Source organism: Panthera tigris, chromosome A2 (assembly GCF_018350195.1).
Source record: "Panthera tigris isolate Pti1 chromosome A2, P.tigris_Pti1_mat1.1, whole genome shotgun sequence".
Lineage (NCBI taxonomy): Eukaryota > Metazoa > Chordata > Mammalia > Carnivora > Felidae > Panthera > Panthera tigris.
Window position 1 is genome coordinate 63,023,006 of NC_056661.1, and position 25,953 is coordinate 63,048,958.

Consider the following 25,953-nt stretch of genomic DNA (forward strand, 5'->3'; position numbering starts at 1 on the left):
TTAATTTATGTAGTTACCTCAGATGATGACTTTCCTTTCAACCACTATTTTAACCGTGTCCCCTCAATCTGATGTGTGGCTAAAAATTCATTGTTTTTTACGTACGTGGAATATGGATGTCTGTAGGCTTCTTTTCCCAAGAGCTGTTTCAGTCAAGTTTCTTTTAATTTTTGAGTGGAAGTCCTCAAGAGTTCACAGAGTTACTCAGTGTGCTTATGATAAGAAAAAGAAAAAGAAAATAGGGGCGCCTGGGTGGCTCAGTGGTTAAGCATCTGACTCTTGGTTTTGGCTCAGGTCATGATCTCACGGTTCATGGCTTTAAGCCCACTTAGGGCTCTGCACTGCTGGGGTGGAGACTGCTTGGGATTCTCTCTCTCTCTCCCTCTCTCTCTCTGCCCCTCCCCATCTTGCTTGCGCTCTGTCTCCCTCTCTCAAAATGAATAAGGTTTAAAAAAAAATTAAAGTTAATCTGGTGATAGCATTTTTAAAATCAGATTGACACTCAAAACTGTATCATGCACTAATTGCCAACTTCTGTTGATGGACCCTAATTTTTATATTGCCATCACAAAATATTGTCTTTGGGGCACCTGGGTGGCTCAGTCAGTCAAGCGACTTCAGCTCAGGTCATGATCTCATGGTTCATGAGTTTGAGCCCCGAGTTGGGCTCTGTGCTGACAGCTTGGAACCTGGAGCCTGCGTCAGATTCTGTGTCTTCCTCTCTCTCTACCCCTCCCCTGCTTGTGCTTTGTCTCTATCTCTCAGAAATAAAAAACATTAAAAAAAATGAAAAAGATGTCTTTATCATTTCTACATTTTGAAATAATAGCATTTTTCTCTATCAAGTAATATAGAATCTACTTTTGTGAAAGATTTATGGGTTGTTGACCCTTTGAATGCTGTGCACAGCTGTGAATAATTGTGTTCTGAGTGTATTTAATGTTTTGTGCACGTAAGTCTACCTTGTATGAAATTAAATTGATGACCTCTGCTTTTTTTCCTTCCTTTCTTTCTCTCTCTCCCCCTCCACCTCTGTATTCCCATTTGCTTGATGTGCCTTTGCCCCTCTGTTCATTTTAGACTTTTCTGAAGCTTTTTGTTTCAGATGTGTCTCTTGTATGTCTCATATACCTTCTTATATGGGTGAAGTTAGCTGTGCAATAGCATTAAGTGAAGTTTCATGTATATGTGTTCCTAGTTAAGTATTTTTCTATACTTATAATTTCGCTTTTATATTTTTTAAATTATTTTTTAGATGTTAGTTTTTTGAGAGAGAGCAAGCAGAGGAATACGGAGGGAGGGGGGTGAGGGGGAGACAGAGGATCCAAAGCAGGCTCCGCCACTGACAGCAGAGAGCCCGATGCGGGACTTCAACTCATGAACTGAGAGATCATGACCTGAGCTGAAGGCAGACACTTAACCGATGGAGCAACCCAGGGACCCCTTGTTTAAAATATTTTTATTTTATTTAATTCTTTTTATAATTTCACTTTTAAATTTTGCTCATATTTAGTAATGATTTATTGTTGTTCTGGTGGTTACCTTATACTGAGAACATTCTATAAATAATGTCAGCCTCTGGGGTGCCTGGGTGGCTCCGTCGGTTAAGTGTCTGACTTCGGCTCAGGTCATGATCTTGTGGTTCACGAGTTCAAGCCCCACATTGGGTTCTATGCTGACAACTCAGAGCCTGGAGCCTGCTACGGGTTCTGTGTCTCTCCCTCTCTTTGTCCTCCCCCTGCTCACACTCTCTCTCCCTTTCTCTCTGTCTCTCTCTCCTCAAAAGCAAATAAACATTGAAAAAAAATCAGTATTTTTATTTTTACCATGCAAAATAAAAATGAAGTAATTTCTCTTCTTCCATCACTAACTTTTTCCTCACCATCATGCAATTTTAGTTGATATTATCTCCACGTCTTGGATTGTACCAGGAAAGATGTCTGTGCTTATGTTCTACATCTGTCATGGTTGAACAAAGAGCCTGATTTGGGCATTCACCAACTTATTCTTTCTCTCTGACTCACGTCCCATAAACTGCCAATTTTTGTCTGTTGTATCATTTCTGCATTTCAGGGGACATAACATTTCCAGTCTGTCTTGTCATCTGAATTTCCAGTTTTGTTTTAGTCTTACTTTTATTGGAATACATATTCATTGCATAGCATTACCCTCGCACTGCAATTTACTGGTCATCCTTGGGTGGGCTAACATTTGTCTTCTAGTAATTTCCCCCGGATGAGCTTATGAGATAATTTAACCTGATTTCTTACACACTTAAAACGTTTTGCAGCATTTATATTTGAAAGGCAGCTTGGCTGGATATGAAATCCTTGACTCACCATTTCCTCAAGTATCTTGTAGAAATAACTCCGTTATGTTTGGCCTTGAATGTGATTATGGAGCAGTCTGAGGCCACTTTGATATTTCCCTGCTTTTCCTGAACCTGGTAATTTTGGCAAGCTGGTAGGAACTTGAAAATTCAATCAATTTCGTGGGATCCATTTCACTGTTGACCATTCTAGAATAATTTTCCATGGCACAAGATAAGACTTTTCAATGTGTATATTTGAGTTTTCTGGTATGGAAACTTTTGATGTTTTCCAACATTACCAATTTCTTATCTTCCACTATTTGGTTTTTCTTCTTCAGGGACTCCAATTGCATAGATTTCTTTACCTTGTGTTTCTTAGCCATAAAATTTCCCAATTTGCTTACTTATTTATTTATTTTTAGGTTTGTTTATATATTTTGAGGGAGAAGGAGAGCACGAGCAGGTCAGGGGCAGAGAGAAAGAGGGAGAATCTCAAGCAGGCTCTGCACTGTCAGCGTGGAGTCCACTGTGGGACTCGAACTCACGCACCGTGAGATCATGACCTGAGCCAAAATCAAGAGTCGGATGCTTAATTGACTGAGCCACCCAGGTGTCCCTAAATTTCCCTAATTAAAAAAAAATACCTTTTTAAAAAATTTGTTTCTTTTAGTTGTGTTTCAATTTTCCGTGTTCTTCACTATGTTTTGGGCAGTTATCGATTTGACCTGTGCTTCGTCTAATTATGTCCTCATTTGTGTGGCGGCTGTTGTTTTCCTGATGTTTCTTTCCACATTCTCACATTCTTCTGGTTCACGTTTAGGACCTTCTTGCCGTCTTGCCATCTCCTCACTGAATTGTAGCAGCTCTGCGGTGGGGTGCTTTTCACGTAGGGAATTGCCCTACTGAATCTTTTGAAATTGATAGCAACAAATACATTCACGATTTAAAAAAAATTTTTTTTTCTTAATGTTTATTTATTTTTGAGACAGAGAGACAGAGCATGAACGGGGGAGGGTCAGAGAGAGAGGGAGACACAGAGAGCTGTCAGCACAGAGCCCGACGTGGGGCTCGAACTTGGGAACGGTGAGATCATGACCTGAGCCGAAGTCGGAAGCTCAACCGACTGAGCCACCCAGGCGCCCCTGTCGACGATTTTCATCTGCTTAATGTAGCCATCTTTTTGGGCAGGTCTTCATTTGTTAATAACTGTGAGACGCACCCACCTGTATTCCTTACATAGATGTGCTGGATTTGTGCTTGGTATCGTTTTGAACGAATTGGGTATTCCTGCCCGGTTGTTTGCAAGAGGGTCCCGTCAGTGTGACGACCAGGTGACGTTAATGGCTACACAGCTCGGAGGCTCTCTTTTCCGTGGCCCCAAGGACCGAGCGCCTCCTGCAGATACGTGTCTTCTTCGTGTAACGCTCGTCGTCTCTTTCCCTGGAGACAGGGTCTGGGCGCAAGAGTGGTTCCAGACACCACCCACCTTCACATGCAGCCTGGCACCCACTGGACACATCCTGTTCCATGTGTTGTGCCCTAAGATCATGCCCCTAGACTGTAGGCAGTGCAGTTTGGGGGCACCCGCGGGGCTCCGTCGGTTGAGCGTCTGACTCTCGATTTCGGCTCAGGTCATGATCTCATGGTCCGTGAGTTCGAGCCCCGTGTCGGGTTCCGTGCTGCCAGTGCGGAGCCTGCTTGGGATTCTCTCTCTCTCCCCTTCCTGCTTTTTCTCACTTTCTCAGGATAAACTAAAGACAAATGAAGAAATGAAGATACAAAGCGCAGTGTTGATGGGAACTTCTAGGTGTACAGGGGGTAGGGTTTTGCCTCATTCATCTCTTACCTACTTTTTTGTGTGACTCCTTCTTGACTTTGCTTATTTTTAGCAGCTGTTTCCAGTACTTTCAAGCATTTGTCAAAAGTGGAATGAACATTTTCTCCTTCTTGCGTTGACTCGGGACTGGTTTTCAGGAGCGGATGGGGAAAGGGTGAGGTACATAGCCATGTATCGGGGTCTCTCCTTCCATGTAGCTCCTCCCCAGTGGCCTCCCTCGGGCATGCATGTGCAGAGCGTCTGGGCATTGTCTGCGGTCTGGGGTAGTGGCTGCAAGAACCCCAGAGTTGGGTTTACTCAGTTTCTGGCCTCTCGTGACACTCTCCTTTACACGGGTGCAGGGGTCCACGGGGCATGCCCTCCTAGCCCCAGACACACATAGAATCCTGACTCCGTGTGGCTTCTGGAATAACTCGCACGGAATCTTAATGTTTGTGTGTGATGCTTATTGGCTCCTTTGTAAGACCCGCGGTGCTGGAAGCACAGAGGTCAACAGCCATCAATTCCAGTGCCTTTAAGTAAAAAAGGACAAAGTTCATGAACAGACATGAACTTTTTTCCTCCCCCCTCACCCCCCCTTGTAAGCTCTGTATTCGTTGTTTTTAACTTTCCAGGCGATCCAAGCTTCATTTTTGTGGCAAATTGGGTTACTCCGGGAGAAGAGATGTCATTTGTGAGATGAGCAGGTGTATAGAGTATATGGGCACTTCCTGCTATAAAACACTATAAAAACAATGACTCAAAATCCCTAGAAAAATCACAAAACCGAATAGCGCATGAGTTGACTACATGCCGTCGCCGTATAGCCTACCAGTGAACTGATAATTTCGCTTTAAGATGTGATTCACCCCGTGGATCGCTCACTATAGTCGTCTTAAGCAGAAAAATGGATAAAAACGAAGAAGTTACCCCCACACTCCTTTTATGTCCTCATTCACGGTTTCATGAACAAATATTTTTGGCTTGCACTATGTGGCCGGCCTTTGCCAAGCAGAGGAAGCGCAGTGGGGGGCCCTCCCCGACGGGCTCACCGTCCAGTGTGAAGGGCCGAGGGTCCACACTGGAGATAACGCTCTAAGGGGAAGTCTGGGGGTGGGTGGGGGCCCAGCCATAGGGTTCTGTCTCCAGGTCGGCATCTTCGCCGGCAGCCTTGTCCACACTGCGGCAACCCTGCTTTCCTCTGTCTACGCTGCATTCGGTGGTCTTTTTAAAATCCATACACCTGATATGTCCCCTCTTTGTTTCCCTCTCCCCATTCCAGAACCCTTTTGTCAGCCCTCGCCCAGACGTGTGGAATCCTTGCATGATGCGGCCCCAGCTAAAGTGCCACCCCCCTGCCTCCGTGTCCTAATCCACACCATCCTTGGCCGCCCCTGAGCCTTGCCCCCACGCCACTGTCCCCCGTGCTCGCACCTGCTGCCCCTCTGCTTGGAGCCATGTCCCTTCAGATTCCCGTGGGGCCCATTTCCTCTGTCTGTTCTCCACAGACACCCTGGCCAACTACCCGATTTGAGATCTCCTCCCTTCCCACCATGGCCGAAGCCGTTTTTCACATATTTGACACTATGCCGTGTGTCTCCTTGTGCTGGCTTATGCTAAGTGCCGCCACCCCCCAGTGGAAAGCAGGATCCTTTATGACAGGGCCTTTCTCTCTGGTTCGTCTGCGTACCACATGTCCACTAAAATGGCTTGCCCCTTTGGGTGGCCTCGGTGATGAATCAAATAATAATAACATGTGGGTCTCGAGCACAGAGGGTAAGGGGGGAAGAGGCAGAGTGCAGGGTTGGGGTGCGAATCCCATGTTTAAAGGAAAAGTCACAGTGAAGGAAAGAGAGGAGATTGACGGAAAGCTGAGAGTTGTTCTGGAAGCGAACAAAGGGAGAGAAGGAGGGACCTGTCACCGGTGTCAGACACAGCTGAGAGCTCAAGAAGGAAAATAGTGGAGAAATTCCCATTGGGATTGAGGCATGGCTGTCATGGGTGTTCTAGACAGGGGTCATGTCAAGGGAAGCCTGGGTGGCCTGGTCGGTTAAGCATCTTGATTTCAGCTCAGGTCGTCATCTTTCGGCTCATGAGTTCGAGCCCTGCGTGGGGCTCTGTGCTGACAGCATGGAGCCTGTTTGGGATTCTCTTTCCCCCTGTCTCTCTGTCCCTTCTGTGTTCATGCTCTCTCTCTCTCAAAATAAATAAATAAACTTAAAAAAAAAATACCGAAAAAAAAAAAAGAAAGAAAACTGGTTAGAGTGGGTGGGAGGTGAGCATTGGGGAAAGAGACAGGGAGACATTCAATGGTCAGTTTTCATGTATAATATAGGCGATAACCTGTGGTCAATGGATATCATTGATTGCAGATACACAATGGTCCCAACTACGTGGGGGAAATTGTAGTCATGAGTTAATGGCCGGTTTCCTTCTTTGCACCTCCTCTGCCCAGGAAGGTGTCAGAGAGGACTGATTGGGGGCAGGCGAGAGTGGCTGCTCCAGGAACCTCCCACCCCATGTGTCTCCTTTGTGAGTTGCACGTGTATTAAATCAGGACACGAGCCAGTGGTCTTAAGTCAAAAGACTGTTGAAATGGCCACACGAGATAGTGTTCCTTAAAAGGACTCGTAGCTTCCGAGGACAATGTAAAAAAAAGCACCCACACGTGAGCCTGACTCTGGGTAGAACCCTGTGCTTGCCCTCGGATGCCGACTGGATTATTTCCTTGCAGATTCTTGAACAACGTCGGTTTCTTTTTCCCTCTGATCATGATGCTGACGTGGATGGTGTCTGTGGCCAGCATGGTCCGAAAGCTGGTGTACGAGCGAGAGATCCAGATAGAAGAGGTAATCAGTCCAGCTGCTTGCCTGGGACACCAGGAGGAGAGGCGGGGCTTTGGAGCCAAATCCTGTTCCCACAACTGACCCCGGACTCTGTTTGGCCTGCCCTCCTCTCTGCTGGGGTTCCTGGACACAGATGAGCTGAGGCGGGGGTCTCAAGGCAAACGTTCCACATTGAAGCCTGACGTTCTGCCAGTCAACAGGTGTTTCCTGTGGAGATGGAAGGAGGCCCAAGGGCAGGCTCACCACATTCAAAGACGGGAGCCAGTGTTGCTCATTCAGCAATTTAATTTCTTTTTTTTTAATATCATATATTGTCAAATTGGTTAACATACAGTGTGTAAAGAGTGCTCTTGGTTTTTGGGGTAGATTCCTGTAGTTCATTGTTACATACAACACCCAGTGCTCATCCCAAGTGCCCTCCTCAGTGACCGTCACCCACTTCTCCCCCCTCCCGCCCCCCATCCACCCTCAGTTTCTTCTCTGTATTTAAGAGTCTCTTACGGTTTGCCTCAGCAATTTTTATACAACCCAGAAAGACGTAAGGGTGCACTTCCCACTTGATGTGTGGTTAGATTGCCTCACGGGGAGCCTTGTTATTTTTGTTTTAATATCATTAAAATTTGAAACTGTCAAAACTGCTTCTAAGAAGGAGAGTTCATGAAAGTACCAGGTGGGAGTGCCTGGGTGGCTCAGTCGGTTAAATGTCTGACTTCCTCTCAGGTCATGATCTCACGGTTCGCGGGTTCGAGCCCCCGTGTCAGGCTCTGTGCTGACAGCTCAGAGCCTGGAACCTGCTTCAGATTCTTTGTCTCCCTCTCTCTCTTCCCCTCCCCCGCTTGCACTCTCTCTCTTTCTCTCTTTCAAAAATCAATTAAAAAATGTAAAAAAAAAAAAAAAGTACCAGATGAATGCCGACCTTGTGGAGGAGGGGCTCACACTACCCACCAGCCTCCTACTTATTCAGGTGAAGGAGACACGTGGCAAAGTGCAGTGTTCTCATTCAGTTCTGACTTGAACTTGCACTATTGTTTTCCATATTGTTCACCTATTTATTTTACTGGTTTTCTTATTTATTTCCGTGTTTATTTATAATTTTGAGAGAGAGGTAGAGAGTAAGCAGGGGAGGGGCAGAGAGAGAGAGAGAGAGAGAGAGAGAGAGAGAGAGAATCCCAAACAAGCTCTGCACTGTCAGCACAGAGCCTAACGTGGGGCTTGAACCCACGAACCGTGAGATCATGACCTGAGCTGAAACGAAGAGTCGGACGCTTCACCGACTAAGCCACTGATTTCCAAGCTGGCCGTATCCAGCGCTGGCCTCCTTGCCTTTCCCGTGATCCGGTCTGGTCCTCCTCGAGTACCCGGGTCACGACTCTGGTTTCCCTTCTCTTGACAGTACGTGCGGATGATGGGGGTGCACCCGACCATCCTTTTCCTGGCCTGGTTTCTGGAGAACATGGCCATGCTGGCCATCAGCAGTGCCGCCCTGGCCATCATTCTGAAAGTGAGCGGCATCTTCGTGCACAGCAACGCCTGTATCATCTTCCTCTTCCTCCTGGATTTCGCGGTGTCGGTCGTCATGCTGAGTTACTTCCTGAGCACATTTTTCAGCCAAGCCAACACGGCTGCGCTCTGCACTAGCCTGGTGTACATGATCAGCTTCCTGCCCTACATCGTTCTGTTGGTTCTCCGTAACCAATTGAGTGTTGTCATTCAGACGTTTCTGGTAAGTGGGTTGGTTTTTTTTGTAGATGTGCAAAATACAACTGCTGTATCTGCCCAACAAAGCAGTCACCACATCACATGTCAACTTATCACTTTCAGATCTCGGTGGGCTTTCTGATGCCTACGTCTGTCTCTCTTTTTGTGTTTCTTGTAAGTTTTATTTATTTTGAGAGAGAGCAAGTGTGTAAGCGGGGTAGGGACAGAGAGAGGGGAGATAGAGAATCCCAAGGAGGCTCCAGGCCCTGAGCTGTCAGTGCAGAGCCTGATGTGGGGCTCGAATCCATGAACCGTGAGATCATGACCTGAGGCAAAGTCAAGAGGTGGATGCTCAACCAACTGAGCCCCCCAGGGGCCCCTGAAGCCTACTGGTCTTGATGCTGCCCACAGATGCACACCTTATAATGGTCATTGGTTGACATTGCTGTGGTTTTGCAAGAGAGGAGCTGCTGAGAATTGGCACTTTTCATGTAATGGGGACTGTCCTCTGGAGACTCTTTGGAAATCGGTAACATCCTAAAGACAGCCATAGAGACTCCGTGCCTCTCTGTATCACAGATGGAAAGAAGTAGATTTCTTTTTTTTAAAAATTTTTTTAAATGTTTATTTATTTTTGAGAGAGAGAGAGACAGAGTGTGAGTGGGAGAGGAGCAGAGAGAGAGGGAGACACAGAATCCGAAGCAGGCTCCAGGCTCCGAGCTGTCAGCACAGAGCCCAACATGGGGCCTGAACCCATGAACCGTGAGAGCATGACCTGAGCCAAAGTTGGACACTTAACTGACTGAGCCACCCAGGCGTCCCAAGAAGTAGATTTCTAAAGCTATTTTAGAAGCAAAAAAATAAACTCTTCTTGAAGCATCAGGAATCATCTCACATTAGGTGGGAAGATCTCTCCATTAGCAATGCCAATTCATTCATCCGTGTACCATGTAACTCCTGGAGAAGCATGATAATTCTTTTAAGTCTGGGATATGAAATACAAAGAAGAGAGACACTCGTCCATTCTGTTTTGAGTTTCCTGGCAAGTGCAGAGCCGGGTGCATAGTGGGAACTCAATCTGCGTGGAAGGGACGGGCAGATGGCTGTGAGGACGGTCAGTTCGGGCGAGCCAGCACTGTCCCTGCAAACATTAGAATTATGCCCCAGGGTTCACTTGTCCCCAGCAGGTCAGGCCAAGTTCCCAAAGTGCAGTCTGTTGGGAGGTGTGGCTAGAGCCACTAGGGGAGAATTTGGGAGATGCTGAGGAGGGATGGAATCCCAGGGCTTTGAGGGGGCATCTGAAGCCTTCCGAGGTCACTGGTCCCACGCAACGTCATGACGGTAGATGTATCCTCATTTGTTGGGACAGGGTCACTTTCTCTGTTCCTTTTGAACTTTAGGGTGAAATACTTCTGTGAAGACCAAATTGTTTTTCTCCAGCTTCGTGTAAACCTTCATGTTTCCCGACTGGCCATGTACATACAGCATGGATGTGTGTGCACCTTGAAAAAACATGGCGTCTTTAATCAGGATTTTTCTCCATGGTTACCTGCTCACCAGTGTCCATTAGCTTATGTCACACCGGTGATACTTTATAACCCATAATGTTGGTCTCAATTAAAACTGAGACCATGTGTCACCACCCCCCACCCCGACCCCATACTCCTCACATGTAGGAAAAGAGACATTGACCACCTGGCCTGAATTTCAAACACTGTTATATGGTTTTTACTTCAATCCATCTGTTTAAATGTTGGAGCATACCGAGTCTGACTTCCTTTTACATGTTCACATGTTTCCTAGCCCCACCCCCCTCCCCCCCCACAAAAAAACAAAAAAATCTAACTCTGGTACATGATATCTTCAAGCATAAAATGCATTTTCAATGGGGTTATTTATTTATTTATTTATTTATTTATTTATTTTTGACATAGGATTTCTCCCCTGGAAATAAAATAACATTTTCCTTCAATGTGCTCCCTTTCTAGTGTAGAATGGTGTACATGTTCCATCAGTCGGCCTGCAGTGTGCTCCAGGGCATTCGCTTAGTAATAAAAAATAAGAAATCGCTCCATTCCGTTTTCCGCTGTTCTGTGTTCTGCATTTCTGGGTGCAGCGCATTGGATTTATGGCACTTGAGGCACTGCAGTGAAGAGAAATAATTCCTTTTCACACCAAAAGCTAGCTTGTTAGCATGCTTTCTGGAATGGGCTGACGTTCGGCGTAGGCTTCCAGGGTCACGTATGGAAATCACCGCCTGGAGGACAGTGCGGCCCCGCCTGCTCTGGTGACGCTGGTCTGTTTGGATTTACGCTGAGGGTTTTACGGGGTCTCTGTCAAGTACTAACATGCTGTTTGTCTCTTGTTGTCCCCGGGCAGTGCCTGCTTTCCACCACCGCCTTTGGCCAAGGAGTATTTTTCGTTACCTTCCTAGAAGGGCAAGAAGCAGGTAAGGGGATGCTTTTTTTTTTTTTTAAGTGTATTTATTTATTTTGACAGAGAAAGAGAGAGAGAGAACAAGAGTGAGCAGGGAGGGGCAGAGAGAGAGAGAGAGAGGGAGAGAATCCCAAGCAGGCTCCGTGCTGATAGCACAGAGCCCAATGGAGGGCTCGAACCTATGAACCGTGAGGTCATGACCTGAGCCGAAACTAACAGTCAGACACTTAACCAACTGAGCCACCCAGGCATCCCAAGGGGATGCTTTTTGCTTTTTTAAAAAAGAGTTTCAGTGATTTGGGTTTTTAGGAGTTGACTGTGGTCATGTTGCAAGCGCTACGGTAGAAAGTCTTTGTTACAATGTGCAACGGAGTCCTGGGGTTTGATTTAGCTGATGTGAACACCTCTCCCCATCGGGTCACCCTGGATCTGTGTATATTGTTGAGGCCACAAAATCAGAAATAAGTAAAGTAGCACGAAAGCAAAATCGCAAGGGTTAGATATTAAAGTGTTGTTAAAGCTGCTCCCTCTGGTCGCCTTGAAATACAGGTGATATTAAGCAGGCTGACATTGCATTTGCAGAACTATGATCCACAGGATGGTCTTTGCTCTCAGCTGCTCTCAGCTTTGCTTTGAGTTTCCAGAACGCAAGAACTCACCCCGCCAAAATCTACCCTGAAAGGGTGTGTGGTCTGACTGTGGCCTTCCCTTCCTTCCAGGGATTCAGTGGAATAACATGTACCAGCCTCTGGAGCAAACGGGTGTGACGTTTGGCTGGGTTTCCTGGATGATTCTCTTTGATTCAGGCCTTTATTTTGTATGTGGATGGTACTTGAACAACTTGCTTCCTGGTAAGAATTCCGCATGGTAGAAGATGCCAAAATCAGCTAAAAAAAAAAAAAAAAAAAAAAAAAAGCCAAATCCAGTTTAAAGCAATATACATGAATATTAGAATAATTGTTCATTCTTCTTTTTAAATGTAATTATTTTTGAGAGAGAGCGTGAGCAGGACAGGGGTGGGGCGGGGGGAGGTAACACACAGCTCTACTGTGATTCTGCGCTTTCCATTGCAAAGTTGTTGGATCGGCAGAGAGTGTCACTGTCCTTGTCTGCAGCGGGAGGAAAGCAGATCGTTATCGTCCCAGTTTCATAAAGAGGAAATGAAGTGTCCGGGGACAAAGAGAGCGGCACACAGAATCTGAATCAGGCTCCAGGCTCTGAGCTGTTAGCGCAGAGCCCCACAGCTGAGGCCCTTCCCCAGTGGAGAGCCTGTTTGGGAACCGGGGGGTAACCCAGACACTATCCAGTTTGGGGCTCAAACTCACGAACTGTGAGATCATGACCTGAGCTGAAGTTGGATGCTTAACTGACTGAGCCCCCCAGGCACCCCTAGAATAATTGTTCATTCTTTAAATAAGGCCTCAGGGGGCCTGTAAGCTGTATTTTAAAGTGTTTTTTTTTTATGTTTATTTATTTTGAGAAAGAGAAAAAGCACGTGCAGGAGAGGGGCAGAAGACGGGGAGAGAGAATCCCAAGCAGGCTCCACGCTGTCAGCACAGAGCCCCAGGCAGGGCTTGATCCCACAAAACGTGAGATCATGGTCTGAGTCATGATCAAGAATCAGATGCTTAACCAACTGAGCCCTGTGACAGGTGCATCTGGAGGCCGTGGGAAGGTGGGCCACGGATAGTAGTGGTTTTCCCCTGCTGTGTTTCTGGGGAAGAAGGTATTTATACTACACGCCTGCTCAGGGTGAAAAGAGCAGAAACAGCTTTAAAGATATTTTTTTTTATATGTTTAGCAATAATGTTTTGATGATTGCTAAAATTACTTGTGATTTTGTCTCTATATTTTCCAAAGCACCTGGGTATTTCACTTGGCATGTACGTTTAAAGTTAAGAACTAAAGGAGAGAGAGAGAGAGACAGAGACAGAGACAGAGACAGAGACAGACATGGAGAAAGAGATTCTAATCTGCACATTGAATATGAAGGGACAGAAAACCATCAGTGCATTCTTTTTACAAAACCTTATTTCAGACTTGGGGTGCTCACGTGTCATTTAAGGATGAGTAAAAATCCAAATGAAATGTGCCATTGACAAGATTATTTTACAGAAAAGCAGGAAAACATGGCCTCCAAGAATTAGAGAGCATAAGCCTGGCAGGCTGTACTTTGAACTTTTAGATTGCTTTGTCTGGGGGCTTTGAATAAAATTAAGGAAAGGCAGATTCTAGGAACTAAGAAGTTAAAAAAAAATAACCGAAGAATGCCAAGGTGAGATAAAATTGAGAAGCCCTGGGTATTAGAAGGCAGCTAGGGAGCATGAGGGAGGGAGGTTATAAAATGCGTGTGATGTTGATTGTAAAATGTTTGAGGAAGGGGTCACGAGCAAAAGAATAGGGCGGAAAGTCACGGTGGGGATTGGAGGGTGATGGCAAGCCCCTGGAATCAGGAGAGATGCAGATGGGCAGCCACAAGGGGACGGGCAGACGGGGCTCGCAGACATGTGCTCTCCCTGATGAGGAGATGCCCAGACCCAAACGAAACACAATAAAGAAGGAACAGTCATTAACCAAGGAGAAGAAAATCAGGTTTTGCAAAATAAGGGGTTCACCATATCAAGTACAAAGTTAATGAAAAGAAACATCTAGATATAACCTGGAGTCTTGGAGTCCCCGGAGGAGCCTCAACCCCAGCAAAGACAGGTTACTCTGGGCAGCTCAGAGATCAATGTGAAATTTGGCCAGGAATCCAGAAGGATCTGAGTTCCCCCCTCCTCCTTCAGGACCTGACGCATGGGGATCCTGGTGGGAACGTTGTCTTGTATCAAAGTTAAGGCATTTCCAGCCAGCGACCCCTTGGCCCTGCTCACTTCTGCAGGCAAGGCGAGCCTCCGGAGAAAGACAGAGGGGCAGAGAGAGAGAGATCCCAGATGGGAGGCCGGGCTCTGGTGCATTTCTGCAGCTTTTGCAAGCATGACCGAGTCAAATCTGAAATGGGGAGGCAGCCACAGCGGGCAGGGGAAGCAGGCGGAGAATGGCTTTGGGTTTGATGATGATTATTGTGGTGGTCATTATTTGGGATGGCTGCGAAGCTGTACGCCTGTGTGCTGGGGACAATGCTCCAGTCCCAAGGAGGCGGGGAGGTGGCTGGGGTGGCGTCCGTGAGGGTGAGAAGAGGTGCCCGGGTGTGCGCAGAGGACGTTCCTCCTGGTCACAGAGGACGTCTGTAACAGGCGCGGGCTGCGGGGCCGTGGGTGGGAGCCAGAAGGCTCTCTCATAGTTGCCTTGTCTTCTCAGGGCCGTCGGGTGTCGTGGTCCGACGGAAGGTGTGGCGGGGAGGCGATGGGGGACCAGGAGGGAGGGCAGGCCAGAGTGCCCGCGGCTCACCCTCCCCTGCAGGTGCTTGTCCCGGGCGGGAATTAGACATGGAGGTGACAGTTCCAGCCCCAGGGGGAGGCGACAAACCAGAACAAGACAGAGATGACAAAACCAGGAGACAGACCACCACTGTTGGGGGGGTCACACGCAAGAATCCGTAGCGGAAAGGTGTGACCAATCAGATGACTGATCACAAGCGCGCGTCCACAGAAACCAGTAGCTCGGCTGTGTGTCGGCAGGAAATACGGAGTATAACGCGACAAGATTTCATTCTCAAGAGCGGTAAAATATCTCCATGTGACTCTAACATCGAAGAGAGTATATATCCAATAAGAACTTAAAAGATTTGGTGAACGTACAGTAGATTTGAATAGATGGAAAGAGATGCCAAGTTCCCTAATGTGGTGATTCACCATTTTCAGCATGTTGACTTTCTCCAAGTTAATGTATGACTTTATATAATCTACACCATTTAGTATGAACCGTAGTGGTAATACAATAAAACCCACATAAATCATTCACATAAAAATACTAAAAAAGGCATTTGGTTTTAATTGTTGAAATGTTTCTCAGGGATAGCTAGAAATGTAAATTAATGACAGTGGTCGAAAGTTGTTGAAAATAATGAAGGGGACTGGTGGCCGATGATCACATAGAACCTCACTGTGAATTGTCAAGGATTAAAATGGTGGAGTACGGGGGCACCTGGGTGGCTCAGTCGGTTAAGCGTCAGGGTCTTGATTTTGGCTCAGGTCATGATCTCACAGTCATGGGATTGAGCCCTGCTAAGCATGGAGCCTGCTAGGGATTCTGTCTCTCCCTCTCTCCCCCTCCCTCCCTCACACTCATGTACATGCTTTCTTCTCTCTCTCTTTCTCTCTCTGTCAAAATAAATAAATACACTTAAAAAAATAACAATAAAACGGTGGAGGACTCATGTAATAACAGTAGAGCAATGGAAGAGATTAAAAAGTTCGGAAACCGAGTCACCATAAATAATAGTTCAATTTGTGTTAAAGTTCACATTTTTAATCAATGAGAAAGGATACAAGTTAGACTTATTCATTAATTCATCAGAAGTAAATATTATTAAAGTAATGAGGAAATGAGAAAAGTATGAATTTTTTTTAGGAGAAGTATGATTTTAGGGGCCCCTGGGTGGGTCAGTCAGTTAAGCGTCTGACATCAGCTCAGGTCATGATCTCACGTTTCGTGGGTTCGAGCCCTGTGTCGGGCTCTGTGCTGACGGCTCAGAACCTGGAGCCTGCTTCCGATTCTGTGTGTCCCTCTCTTTCTGCCCTTCCCCTGCTCACACTCTGTTTCTCTCTCTCAAAAGTATGAAAACATTAAAAAAGTGAAAAAACAAAAAGAAGTATGATTTTAAAGACAGCAAAGGCCTTTCTAACCATAATGCCAGAGACAGATATACTAAAAAATCAAGTTTCCATTATTAAGAATGGGAATCAGCATTTTAAAATATCCACAGAAATAAAATGAAAGGATACTTTACAAGTTTATAAAAACTAATGAATACATGAAGGAAAATGTTAAAATTCTCAAGTCAGATTTTAGGAAGATGATGTGTTCAAGGAAACAACTTGAACAGACCATTATATAAAGAAAAGTTTATATTTGATAAACATAAAATAGTTTAATGTTGGACAGAGCATAGTATTGCATAGACATAGAAGACTGTTTTCTTCTTCTGTGACTGATGAAAACTGTAATGACTTGGGGAGGATTAGGGACTTGATTTTTCTGTGTAGGTGCTTAGTTTATGGGAAACCGAAATAATTTAATTATGCGACTCAGGACCTCGGGGTCGTGAGTTCGAGCCCCACGTTGTGTGCAGAGTTTGCTTAAACTCTTTACAAAAAGTGTTTATTCTCTTTGCCACAGAGATTTAAAGGAACGGCCAGATCAATTCAAAACAGACGTGCACATCGAGGCTCCTGGCACAGTATCTTTGAAAGCAAAATTCTGGCTAACCTACATTTCTGTCTAAGATAGTGGATTGATTACGAATCAACTTTACATTGATAATACGGACTCCTGTGAGCTAGTCACACACTTGCGGTGTTGTGTTTTACACGAATATATGTGGATGTGGAATATGGGAGATCATTGGCTGCTGTGTACCAAACTATGAAATAAGGGATAAAATAGAACCATATTCAGTTAAAATCTTTGAAAAGTTTTCATTCCAGTATAGTTAACACACAGTGTGATATTAGTTTCCGGTAGACGATATGGTGACTCAGCATGTATGCACATCACCGGAGCTCACCAGGATAAGTGCATCTTTCAAGCCCGTCACCTGTTTCCCCTTCCTCCACCCACCTCCCTTCTGTTGACCATCAGTGCGTTCTCTCTAGTTAAGAATCTGTTGCTTTGATTTGTCTCCTTTTTTTTTTTTTTTGTTTTACTCCACGTATGAGTGAAATCATTTGGTATTTATTATCTCTGACTGGCTTTATTTCACTCAGCGTCGTATACCCTAGTTGCATCCAGGTCTTTGCAGATGGCAGGGCGTCATTCTTTTCAGGGCTGAGTAATATTCCATTGTGTACAAATACCACATATTCTTTATCCTTTCATCAGTTGATGGACACTTGAGCTGTGCCCATAGTTTGGCTATTGTATGTACATAATGTTGTAGGGTGCCTCGGGGGCTCAGTCAGTTAAACATCGGACTTCGGCTCAGGTCATGAGCTCATGGTTCATGAGTTTGAGCCCTGTGTCGGGCTCTGTGCTGATGGCTCAGAACCTGGATCCTGCTTTGGATTCTGTGTCTCTCCCTCTCTCTGCCCCTCTCCCACTTGTGCTCTATTTCTCTTTCTCTGTCTCTCTCAAAAATAAACATTAAAAAATTTTAATAAAAAAATAATGCTGCTATAATCATACTAGTGCGTGTATGTTTTCAAGTTGGCGTTTTCCTATTCTTCTGGGTAAATAACCAGTAGTGGAATTAATGGATCATGTGGTAATTCTATTTCTAGCCTTTTGAAGCACTCTTATAGTGTTTTCCACAGTGGCTGTATCAGTTTACATTCCCACCAACAGTTCAGGAGGGTTCTCTTTTTTCCCACATCCTCACCAACACTTTTTATTTCTTGTCTTTTTCATATTAGCCGTTCTGACTGCTATGTGTTAATACCTCATTGTGGTTTTGGTTTGCATCGCTGCTTAAGTGATGGTGAGCATCTTTTCATGTGTCTGTTGACCATCCGCATTTCTTTGGAGAAATGTCTGTGTCTCTTGCCCATGAAAAAAATTTTTAACGTGTATTTATTTTTGAGAGAGAGAGAGAGAGACAGAGTGCAAGAGGGGGAGGAACAGAGAGAGGGAGACACAGAATTCGAAGCAGGCTCCAGACTCCGAGCTGTCAGCACAGAGCCCGATGCAGGGTCTGAACCCAGGAACCACGATATCATGACCTGAGCTGAAGTTGGATGCTTAACTGACTGAGCCACCCAGGTGCCCCATTAACATGACATAGTTTAAAAAAAAAACTTTTATTAATAAAATGTAGTGCATTTCACAAAACCCTGCTAATTTGAAAATATTTGGTTCTACATTTGGGAAAAGCAGTCTCCAATCTTTTCGTCCCGAATTTGTGTGGTAAGAGCTCCGTGAACCGTTACAGCCATGCCATGTCGAGTTTTTGGAAACGTTGAGCTGGCATCATATGGCTGGGGGGATTTTCTGAAATGCTGAACATTTCTGCATCAGACAGTGATCTTTCAGTGGTTTGCAAGGTGTTTGCATTCCTGGAAAACTCAGTGTGTGTTAAAACTGCACAGAAAGTTGTCCTAGGCTCCACTGGCTATACTGGGACGAGCCTCCCAGAATGCAGGTCAAGGGCAATTCTTTGTTGGGCTGGGTCGTTCTGCCCTTTGTAGGACCCTCACCAGCCCGGTTGCCTGCCCACTAAGGCCATCAGTGCCACCCCCATTTATTAACCATGTTGTTTTGTTTTCTGCATATCTGATGCTCTAACATCATGGGGCCTCACTGACCCTGGAGGAGCTGTCCCCCCAAGGGCGAGCCGATTCCAAGAGACAGTAGAGGACTTGCTCGTGAGCTCACTTTTCATAGGCAAACCAGCCATCTGGAGCTACCCCCTCCTCTGTAGGCCATCCTATCCCGGGCTGTCATCACCCCTGGGCGGGGGACCAAGCAGCTTGGGGGTGGCCTCTGTGCTCCAGAGCCTGTTGAAATTATTCAAATACCCAACCTCAGCCTGCTGCCCTGCCTCGCGTGTTCGCATCTCCCCTCCCCCTCTGTCTTCCGAGTGACCCTGGTGCTTCCCCACATGGCCCCGTGTGGCGCCGTGGGCTCCCTGCTCCCGGGCACTGAGCAGCAAACTATCTTTACAGGGCACCTGTCTCCTGATCCGTTGGCCGCCCCGGGCCTGAATAATGATAACAACCTACCGTTTCCAACACCCGTGCACTGGGCCAACCCAGACTACCCCTTCCCACGTTTCCAGAACGCCTCTGCGAATGTCTTGTGTTGAGATGCACAGTTGGAAAGTCCCCGGTGGGTAGGGAGGACCCCCTGGACGGGGGTGGGTGAGGCGTGTCTCCACCTTCTTCTACCTGTCTTCTCCATGGAGTGAGGGGGCAGGTGCGGACCCCAGCATTTCTCACCCTGGTGTCTGAGCGGGAGGCTCTGTAAGGATCCGGGTTCGAGGTTACCGGCGGGTCTCCGCGCCTGTGCGCGTGCTCCCCGGCGGACATCTGGTCCTCCCAGACTCTGCTTTCCGTAAACCCTTCTTTATGTGCCTCCAGTGAAACTTGATTTCCTCGATCTGTCTACTTTCATTGACTTGTGCTTTTATCACTGTCAGTTTTGGGGGGCAATGCTAATGAGTTTCCCGGCCTGTGCCAGCCAGCAGGCAGCTCCCCTGCAGGGGACAAGCTCTGTGGATACACAGGGCCTTTGCGTTGATTAATGTGCCCGATTCCATATGGTGATGCGAGCAGGGTGCTGGTGCTCTTAGCGTGCACGTGACATAAGACATTTGCATCTGCACGCCAAGGGGGAGTGCAGGGGACCGCTTCGGAGTCGCGTGGCCTCCCCCCATTCATTTACATTAATAGATTCATTAGCAGGACTTTAAAAGTGCAAACAGATTAGAGCTGGGATGGTTTAATTAGCAAATCAACCATTAATATCCAATTTGTTTCTCATCTCTATTTTCTGACCTGGTAGTTTCTAACTCCAAAAGGCCCCTGCGGTGTCTCCCATCCTTCCTGTCTCTGCAGCCTGGACCCAAGATCAGGTGTCGCTGAACCTCGTGGGGACCGTTTGGTGTCCTTGAAACTCGTGTCTGTGCGTCTAGGCGCCCCTTTACCCCTGCTAATGCGGACTCGGACGCCCCAAGGTGTTTTATTCTCTGTTCTCTTGCCCTTCCAGCAGGTGGCGCCCACTCACGCTGTCAAGGGCAGTGACCCACGGTCACCGGAGCAAGGTCGCTCAGCAGAAGACCACCTCTTGGTGGGGGGTTTGGTGGGGTTGTCATCTGCCGGCTCCTTTTCTCTTTTTATTTCTGCAAACTCCTCGTTCGTGCATGTGCATGGGGCCCCTGTATTCCCATTAAGGCAGCTGAAGACACTGGGGTGTGCAGGAGGTGAGTTGTGTCTCCAGACCTGTGTGCGTGGAGGGCAACATGCTCTTGCTTCTGGCCTGTGTTCAGAGAGGTGCGTACCGCGGGGCCACTGCAGCTCAGCAGCCTGTGTCCTCCGACAAGTCTTGCTGGGCCTCTGTCCCTCGGGGGAAGGAGGGGTGATAATAGCACCCCCCACATCGGGTGGTCGCAGGACCATGTGAATGAATACAGGTGGAGACCCTGGCCAGTGCCAGAAGGGAGAGCCTAGACAACAGGACGCAATTATCTGTGAGCCGCTCGTCTGCTTGCTGGTTAGGGGTAGTTACTAGTTCGCTGGGGTCTTGGGGAGCATCTGGCCTGTATCTGTTTTCTAGGGCGGACGCGGGCTGAGGCCCACGATCCAGGCGTGGGGAGGGCTGGCTCCTCCTGAGGCCCCCTCTCCTTCCCATGTCCTGTTGATCTGCCCTCACTCCCTGTCCGTGCCCCAATCCCTGCCTGTAGGGACACCCCATGACCTCACTGAATCCAAGTTATCTCTTGAAAGCCTTCCTCCAAATACAGCCCTGTTCTGAGTTACTGGGGGCTAGGATTTCAACGCGAAGTTTGGGGCACACAGCTCAACCCATAAGAGATGGTGGCTGTTAGGTCAGATGACCAGCTCCCCACCTTCCTTCACTTTCCCGGTCCTCCTTTGCGACCGTGTCTTTGAATCTTTGGGTTAGGCGGGGTGACGGTCACGCGTCCGCCCTTGTTTGGAGGGTCAAAGTGAAAGATTGTCCACGTAGGCCTTTTATCTCTTAAGTGACTTGTCTGATTCCCAGCATTCAACCAAACTTAGGCTGGAATGGGTGCGTTAAGGAAAATTGAGAGGCGTTAGTAATTAAATCCACGTGTCATGGGGGCAGAGTGGCTATTAAGTGGGCTGCAGTGAATTTGGAGCATACGTCTGAAGAATGTCGATGTTTCCTATGGAAATGTTAGCAGCATGTATTCTTTGTGGATGTCTTAGTGGGTTAATGCCTTCATGGTATTAATCCATGTCCGGTAACCATTCAGAGGACAGAGGAGTGACAGACGGAAGGATGGTGGGCTGGGGCGAGGCTTACTCTAGGGAATATTTAGCAGTTGTGCGTTGCTACTTTTATCTTTAATAAATACCTGCCTGTTCACTGAACGCTCAGAAAGCCTCTTGAGGGAGGTGGCTGTGAGGGGGCCCAGCCGCCGGCCGTGGGTCAGGCTGGAGAGTCTGGGCTCCCCGCATGGCTAATACCCATGCCCCCGGTTGTCATCGGGTCCTGTATGGGGTGTGCCTTCAACACGTTAACGTGGAACAACATTTTATAATAATTGGCTAAGCCATTATCTTACAGAATCTTCCAAGGAGAAAAAAACAGTTTTAATTGTGTCTTGTTTTTTTAGGAACTTTTGGATTAAGGAAACCATGGTATTTTCCCTTTACCGCGTCGTACTGGAGGAACTTGGGTGGTTTCGTGGCAAAGAGACCACACGCTCCCAGTTCTAACCTGTCCTTCTCCAGCGAGAACTTTGACGATAAAGGTTTGTAAAGAGTAGCCTTATTAGATGCGCGTCTTCCCTTCCGGTCTGTTTTGTTTCTGTTTTTCCTCCTGGTCGAGTCTCTGGAACTTGGTGTGCCTTCCTCAGCTGCCCGCTTTCAGGGGTCGGTCTTGGGCTCAGAAACACAGCTCGGGGCAACGTCGTAAGAAAAGATCCCCTGCTGACGTTTGCGTTGGGGGCCAGAACCCTGGAATGTCGATGCACCTGTTTTCTCTAGCCCCGCTGTGGGCTGGGTGCATCTGTGCGTGCGTTCTCTGTCTGCAGGACAAAGCTTCTGCTCTAACATGAATTTGTGTGAGAAACAAAAGGAGAGGTGGTCAGCCGTCAGGTGTAGTGTGCTGTAGAAATTGCAGAGCGTTTCACACACGCTAGCTTATTCGTCATGACTGAGAGGAGGACCATCACTGCCCTGTCAAGGCAAGGAGCGTGCTTCCCAGTGGTGAGGGCAGGACCCCTGTCCACCTGGGCTCCCCTTATGCCCCTTCCACAGAAGCATGACTTCAGGGGCAATTTACAGATACACAGGCTCCCATCATGATAGTTTTATACCACAAGTCAATGTTGTAAGGTAACCTTTTTTCTTTTCTTTTTTTTGTTTTTAGATTTTTAATGTTTATTTTTGAGTGAGAGAGAGACAGAGCGCAAGCAGGGGAGGGGCAGAGAGAGAGGGAGACACAGAATCTGAAGCAGGGTCCAGGCTCTGAGCTGTCAGCACAGAGCCCGACACAGGGCTCGAACCCTCGATCCATGAGATCATGACCTGAGCCAAAATCGGACACTTAATCCAGTAAGCCACCCAGGTGCCCCCATAACCTTTTTTCTTTTTTTTATTTTTCTGACTACACAAGTCAAATAGGAATCTTTGAGGAAATTCGGAACATACCACACCACAACAGACTACCACTCATGGGCACTTTGGTGCGTAACCTGCCTGTGATTTTCCCTCTGCATACGTACAAATTGCGTGTGTGCGTGTTCCTTTTTCTCCTCTTACGAGATGCGTAACAGAAGGGCACAAAAGTCTGTCATCAGCCACTCCATTTAATTGAGGCCATTATGTAATTTGCCTCTTGCTTTTGGTAAGGAAGGGTGTTTGAGTTGTGCATGTTCCACGGAGCTCTAATTCGAATCCACGGCAGACGACTGAATTCGTAAGCGTGAGCACCACTGGGAGTCCTCCAGGCTGAATCTGCCTCTTCTCCTCAGGGTCCTCGCTGCAGATCGGGGAGGGAAAGCCAGCAGGAGGCCCCCCGGGCGTCGCCCTGCTGTCTGTGACCAAGGAATATGAGCGCCACAAGGCGGCCGTCCGAGACCTGACCCTCACCTTCCACAGAGGCCAGATCACTGCCCTGCTGGGGACCAACGGTGCCGGGAAAACCACAGTCATGTGCGTGTCCTTTCACCCTCGTCAAATGCGGGTTTGATTCTAAAAAATGTCAGTTTACCTGTCAGACAGGAAGCTTAGGTTTCTTTTCTTCCTTTTGGTTTTGAGACGGAGTTGCTGTGTGCTCTGGGACAGACAGCTAGTGGGGAGTGTGCAGCAGCTGCCCTCGGCTGGGGGCAGACGGGGCTTTACCCCTTTACCCCTAAAAAGACCCCGAAGTCTTTTATCCCCTACACATAACACATCGTGGTTTTACTTTAGTCTTTGAGCATCCTACGACGCTTCCCATCTTATCGCTACGCTTAAGTTTGTTCGCGTATCTATGGGAAGATGAAACTTGGGACAAAGTCTGCAAATGTTTTAACCAGCTGAGTATTTCTTTTTTTATGTTCTGTTTTTTGTGTGCTTGGGCTTTTTTTGTGAAGGCTTGGTGTTTGGTTTGGGGTCCAATGGCTCCAGGTTTGATTAAAGAATCAAATTGTGGAATCCCAGAGGAAAAACGAACTCAAAAGCGTGGGGCTCACGCAGCAGCCCTGAGCTGCCTGCAGAAAAGGGTCTCGTCCCGGGAAAAGCCCCAACACGGTCAAACTTGTCCCAGGAATAAGGACATTTCTCTCGGTTCTGTTTTCGTACAACTAACGTGCACTTAGTTAAACGTGAAAAGTATTATTTGCTTTGAACTTCCTAAGAAACGTGGCAAAGTAACATGTAGAAAGCTTCAGAAATTTCAATTAAAAATAGAGAAACAAAGAAAAGTTTTCCTCTTGGCTTGGATTGTGAAATAGAGCCGGAGATCCCACTGAGTGTTCTCGTAGGGTTTTCAGACTGGAAAAGTAGGCATTCTGCAGAGAATGAGTCAGAAAGCCAGCTTTGGGAGTACACTTTTTTCTTTCTTTTAAGTTTATTTATATATTTTGAGACACAGAAAGCACATGTATGGGGAGGAACAGATGAGAGAGAGAGAGAGAGAGAGAGAGAGAGAGAGAGAGAGAGAGAGAGAATCCAGGCAGGCTCCACACCATCAGTGCAGAGCCCGATGTGGGGCTCGAGCTCACCATGAGATGATGACCTGAGCCGAGCTTAAGGGTCAGACGCTTAACCGACTGAGCCACCCTGGCGCCCTGTATAATTTCTCAGAGATGTGGAAATAGTCTAAAACCTAAATAATACACTTTCTGAGATAAAGCAGCAGAGCCAGGCAGTCCTCGGGCTCCCTTCGAGGAGGCCACGCAGGCGAACTTCCTGATTTGACGTGGACAGCACACCTGAGAGAAGCCAGGAGCTCCTGGCCACAGAGTTGCGTGTGCAGGCTTGCGTTCCACTAGGCTTGTGTCTCTACTCACAAGGACTTAAGGAAACACGCCATCTCCTTCCCTGGTTTCCGTGTCTGTAAAACAAAGTCGGATTTTACCGTCTTAAGCTCCCATACCACTAGAATGTCTATGATCAGCACGTTTAGGGGAGTATAAACATCATCATAAGCCCACGGCTCCGAGATTAAGCCACCCATCCTGCTAAGCTCCTTCCGGCTTGTCACCGTGTAAAAGCAGGTCCTTGGACGGTCGCCCTGCATCCCTCTGGGTTGCTGGCATCGGGAGCAGCTGGCTCCTGGGTCCTCTGCTGATTTGTCCTCTCTGGCAGATCCATGCTGACGGGGCTCCACCCGCCCACTTCCGGAACCATCACCATCAACGGCAGGAACCTGCAGACAGACTTGTCTGCCATCAGAAGGGAGCTCGGGGTGTGTCCTCAGCGGGACGTCCTGTTTGACAACCTCACCGTCCTGGAGCACCTGGTCATCTTTGCTTCCATCAAGGCACCGCAGTGGACCCGGAAGGAGCTGTGCCAACAAGTCAACAGGTTAGCTCCCGCCGTGTCTTTGGTAGTGACGGGTGTACAAAGAGGTGCTTTAAAAGTAGCTTTGGTGTCTTTGCTTATGAGAAGAGGAGAGCTAGCAAATTGTCCTTAACTGTGGAGTTAGGACACAGCCGCCAGCACTGGAAATTCCAGAGAAGGCTTCTCAGGGAGGACTCTGAACTTGACTTGGCCTGTCCTTGGGGTCTAGATGGGTGAGCCCACATGGGAACGTGTGGCCGAGGCTGCGCGTGGGAGGTTTGTGTCTGGAGCGGGGGGCCGGGTGTATGTCCTGAAGTGAAAGAATGAGGGGTGGGCCGAGAACTAGCTCCTGGGGCCCAGCTGGTCCTGCTAAAGGGGGTCAGACTTCTTCACACAAGCAGGTGCACATGGGCAGGGGAGGGCCAGCAGCTGCCGCTCCGGTAGACTTGTCCTGCGGCCCCAGGGCAGAGAGCACAGCCCTGGGGAAGGCTGGGGACAGAGGCCGCTTTGAGCGGGGGAGCGTGGCAGCCTGAGGGGTGGCAGAGCCAGTCGAGAAGGAGAGAAGAAGTCCCAGAACTGAACACTGTTCAATGTCAGAAGGAGCAGACTGTGTGGACCAGCGGGATGTCCAGGGTGGGGAGTCCGGTGGACGGCTGAATGCATTTCCGGTCTCCCTGGACCAGAAGGAGGAGGGAGGAACCGGAGGTCCCTGGTGGGAAATCAAAGCGGTGTCTGGGGGATGAGCTCGGAAGGACAGGTGGGAGCAGGGACAGCAGCCTGAGTCATGGACAGCAGCTGGGTGGATGGTAAAGTTTATTTATTTTGAGAGACAGAGTGAGAGAGAGTGGGGGATGGGGCAGAGAGAGTGGGGAGAGGATCCCAAGCAGGCTCTGTGCTGCCAGGGGCTCAATCTCACAAACCTCAAGATCGGGAGCTGAGCTGAAATCAGGAGCTGGACTGGGCCGGCTGGCCTAGTTCAGGAGGCGAGTCGGGGCTCCTGCTCTGAAAGCAGGTGAGGCTAGAAGAGGTCACGGGTGCTGAGCTGGCAGGAGGGGC

The 25,953-nt window shown here is 47.8% G+C and overlaps 1 protein-coding gene across 1 annotated transcript in view; it reads left to right on the forward strand.

The window, feature by feature from the left end:
* ABCA13 (ATP binding cassette subfamily A member 13) overlaps positions 1-25,953 on the forward strand; it is a 366,745-nt gene that overhangs the window by 140,245 nt on the left and 200,547 nt on the right. Inside the window, exons 31-37 of the mRNA XM_042977198.1 lie at positions 6,862-6,976; positions 8,367-8,696; positions 11,051-11,120; positions 11,827-11,958; positions 21,522-21,659; positions 22,884-23,064; positions 24,703-24,921. Coding sequence (XP_042833132.1) covers positions 6,862-6,976; positions 8,367-8,696; positions 11,051-11,120; positions 11,827-11,958; positions 21,522-21,659; positions 22,884-23,064; positions 24,703-24,921 — 1,185 coding nt within the window. The remainder of the gene's footprint in view (positions 1-6,861; positions 6,977-8,366; positions 8,697-11,050; positions 11,121-11,826; positions 11,959-21,521; positions 21,660-22,883; positions 23,065-24,702; positions 24,922-25,953) is intronic.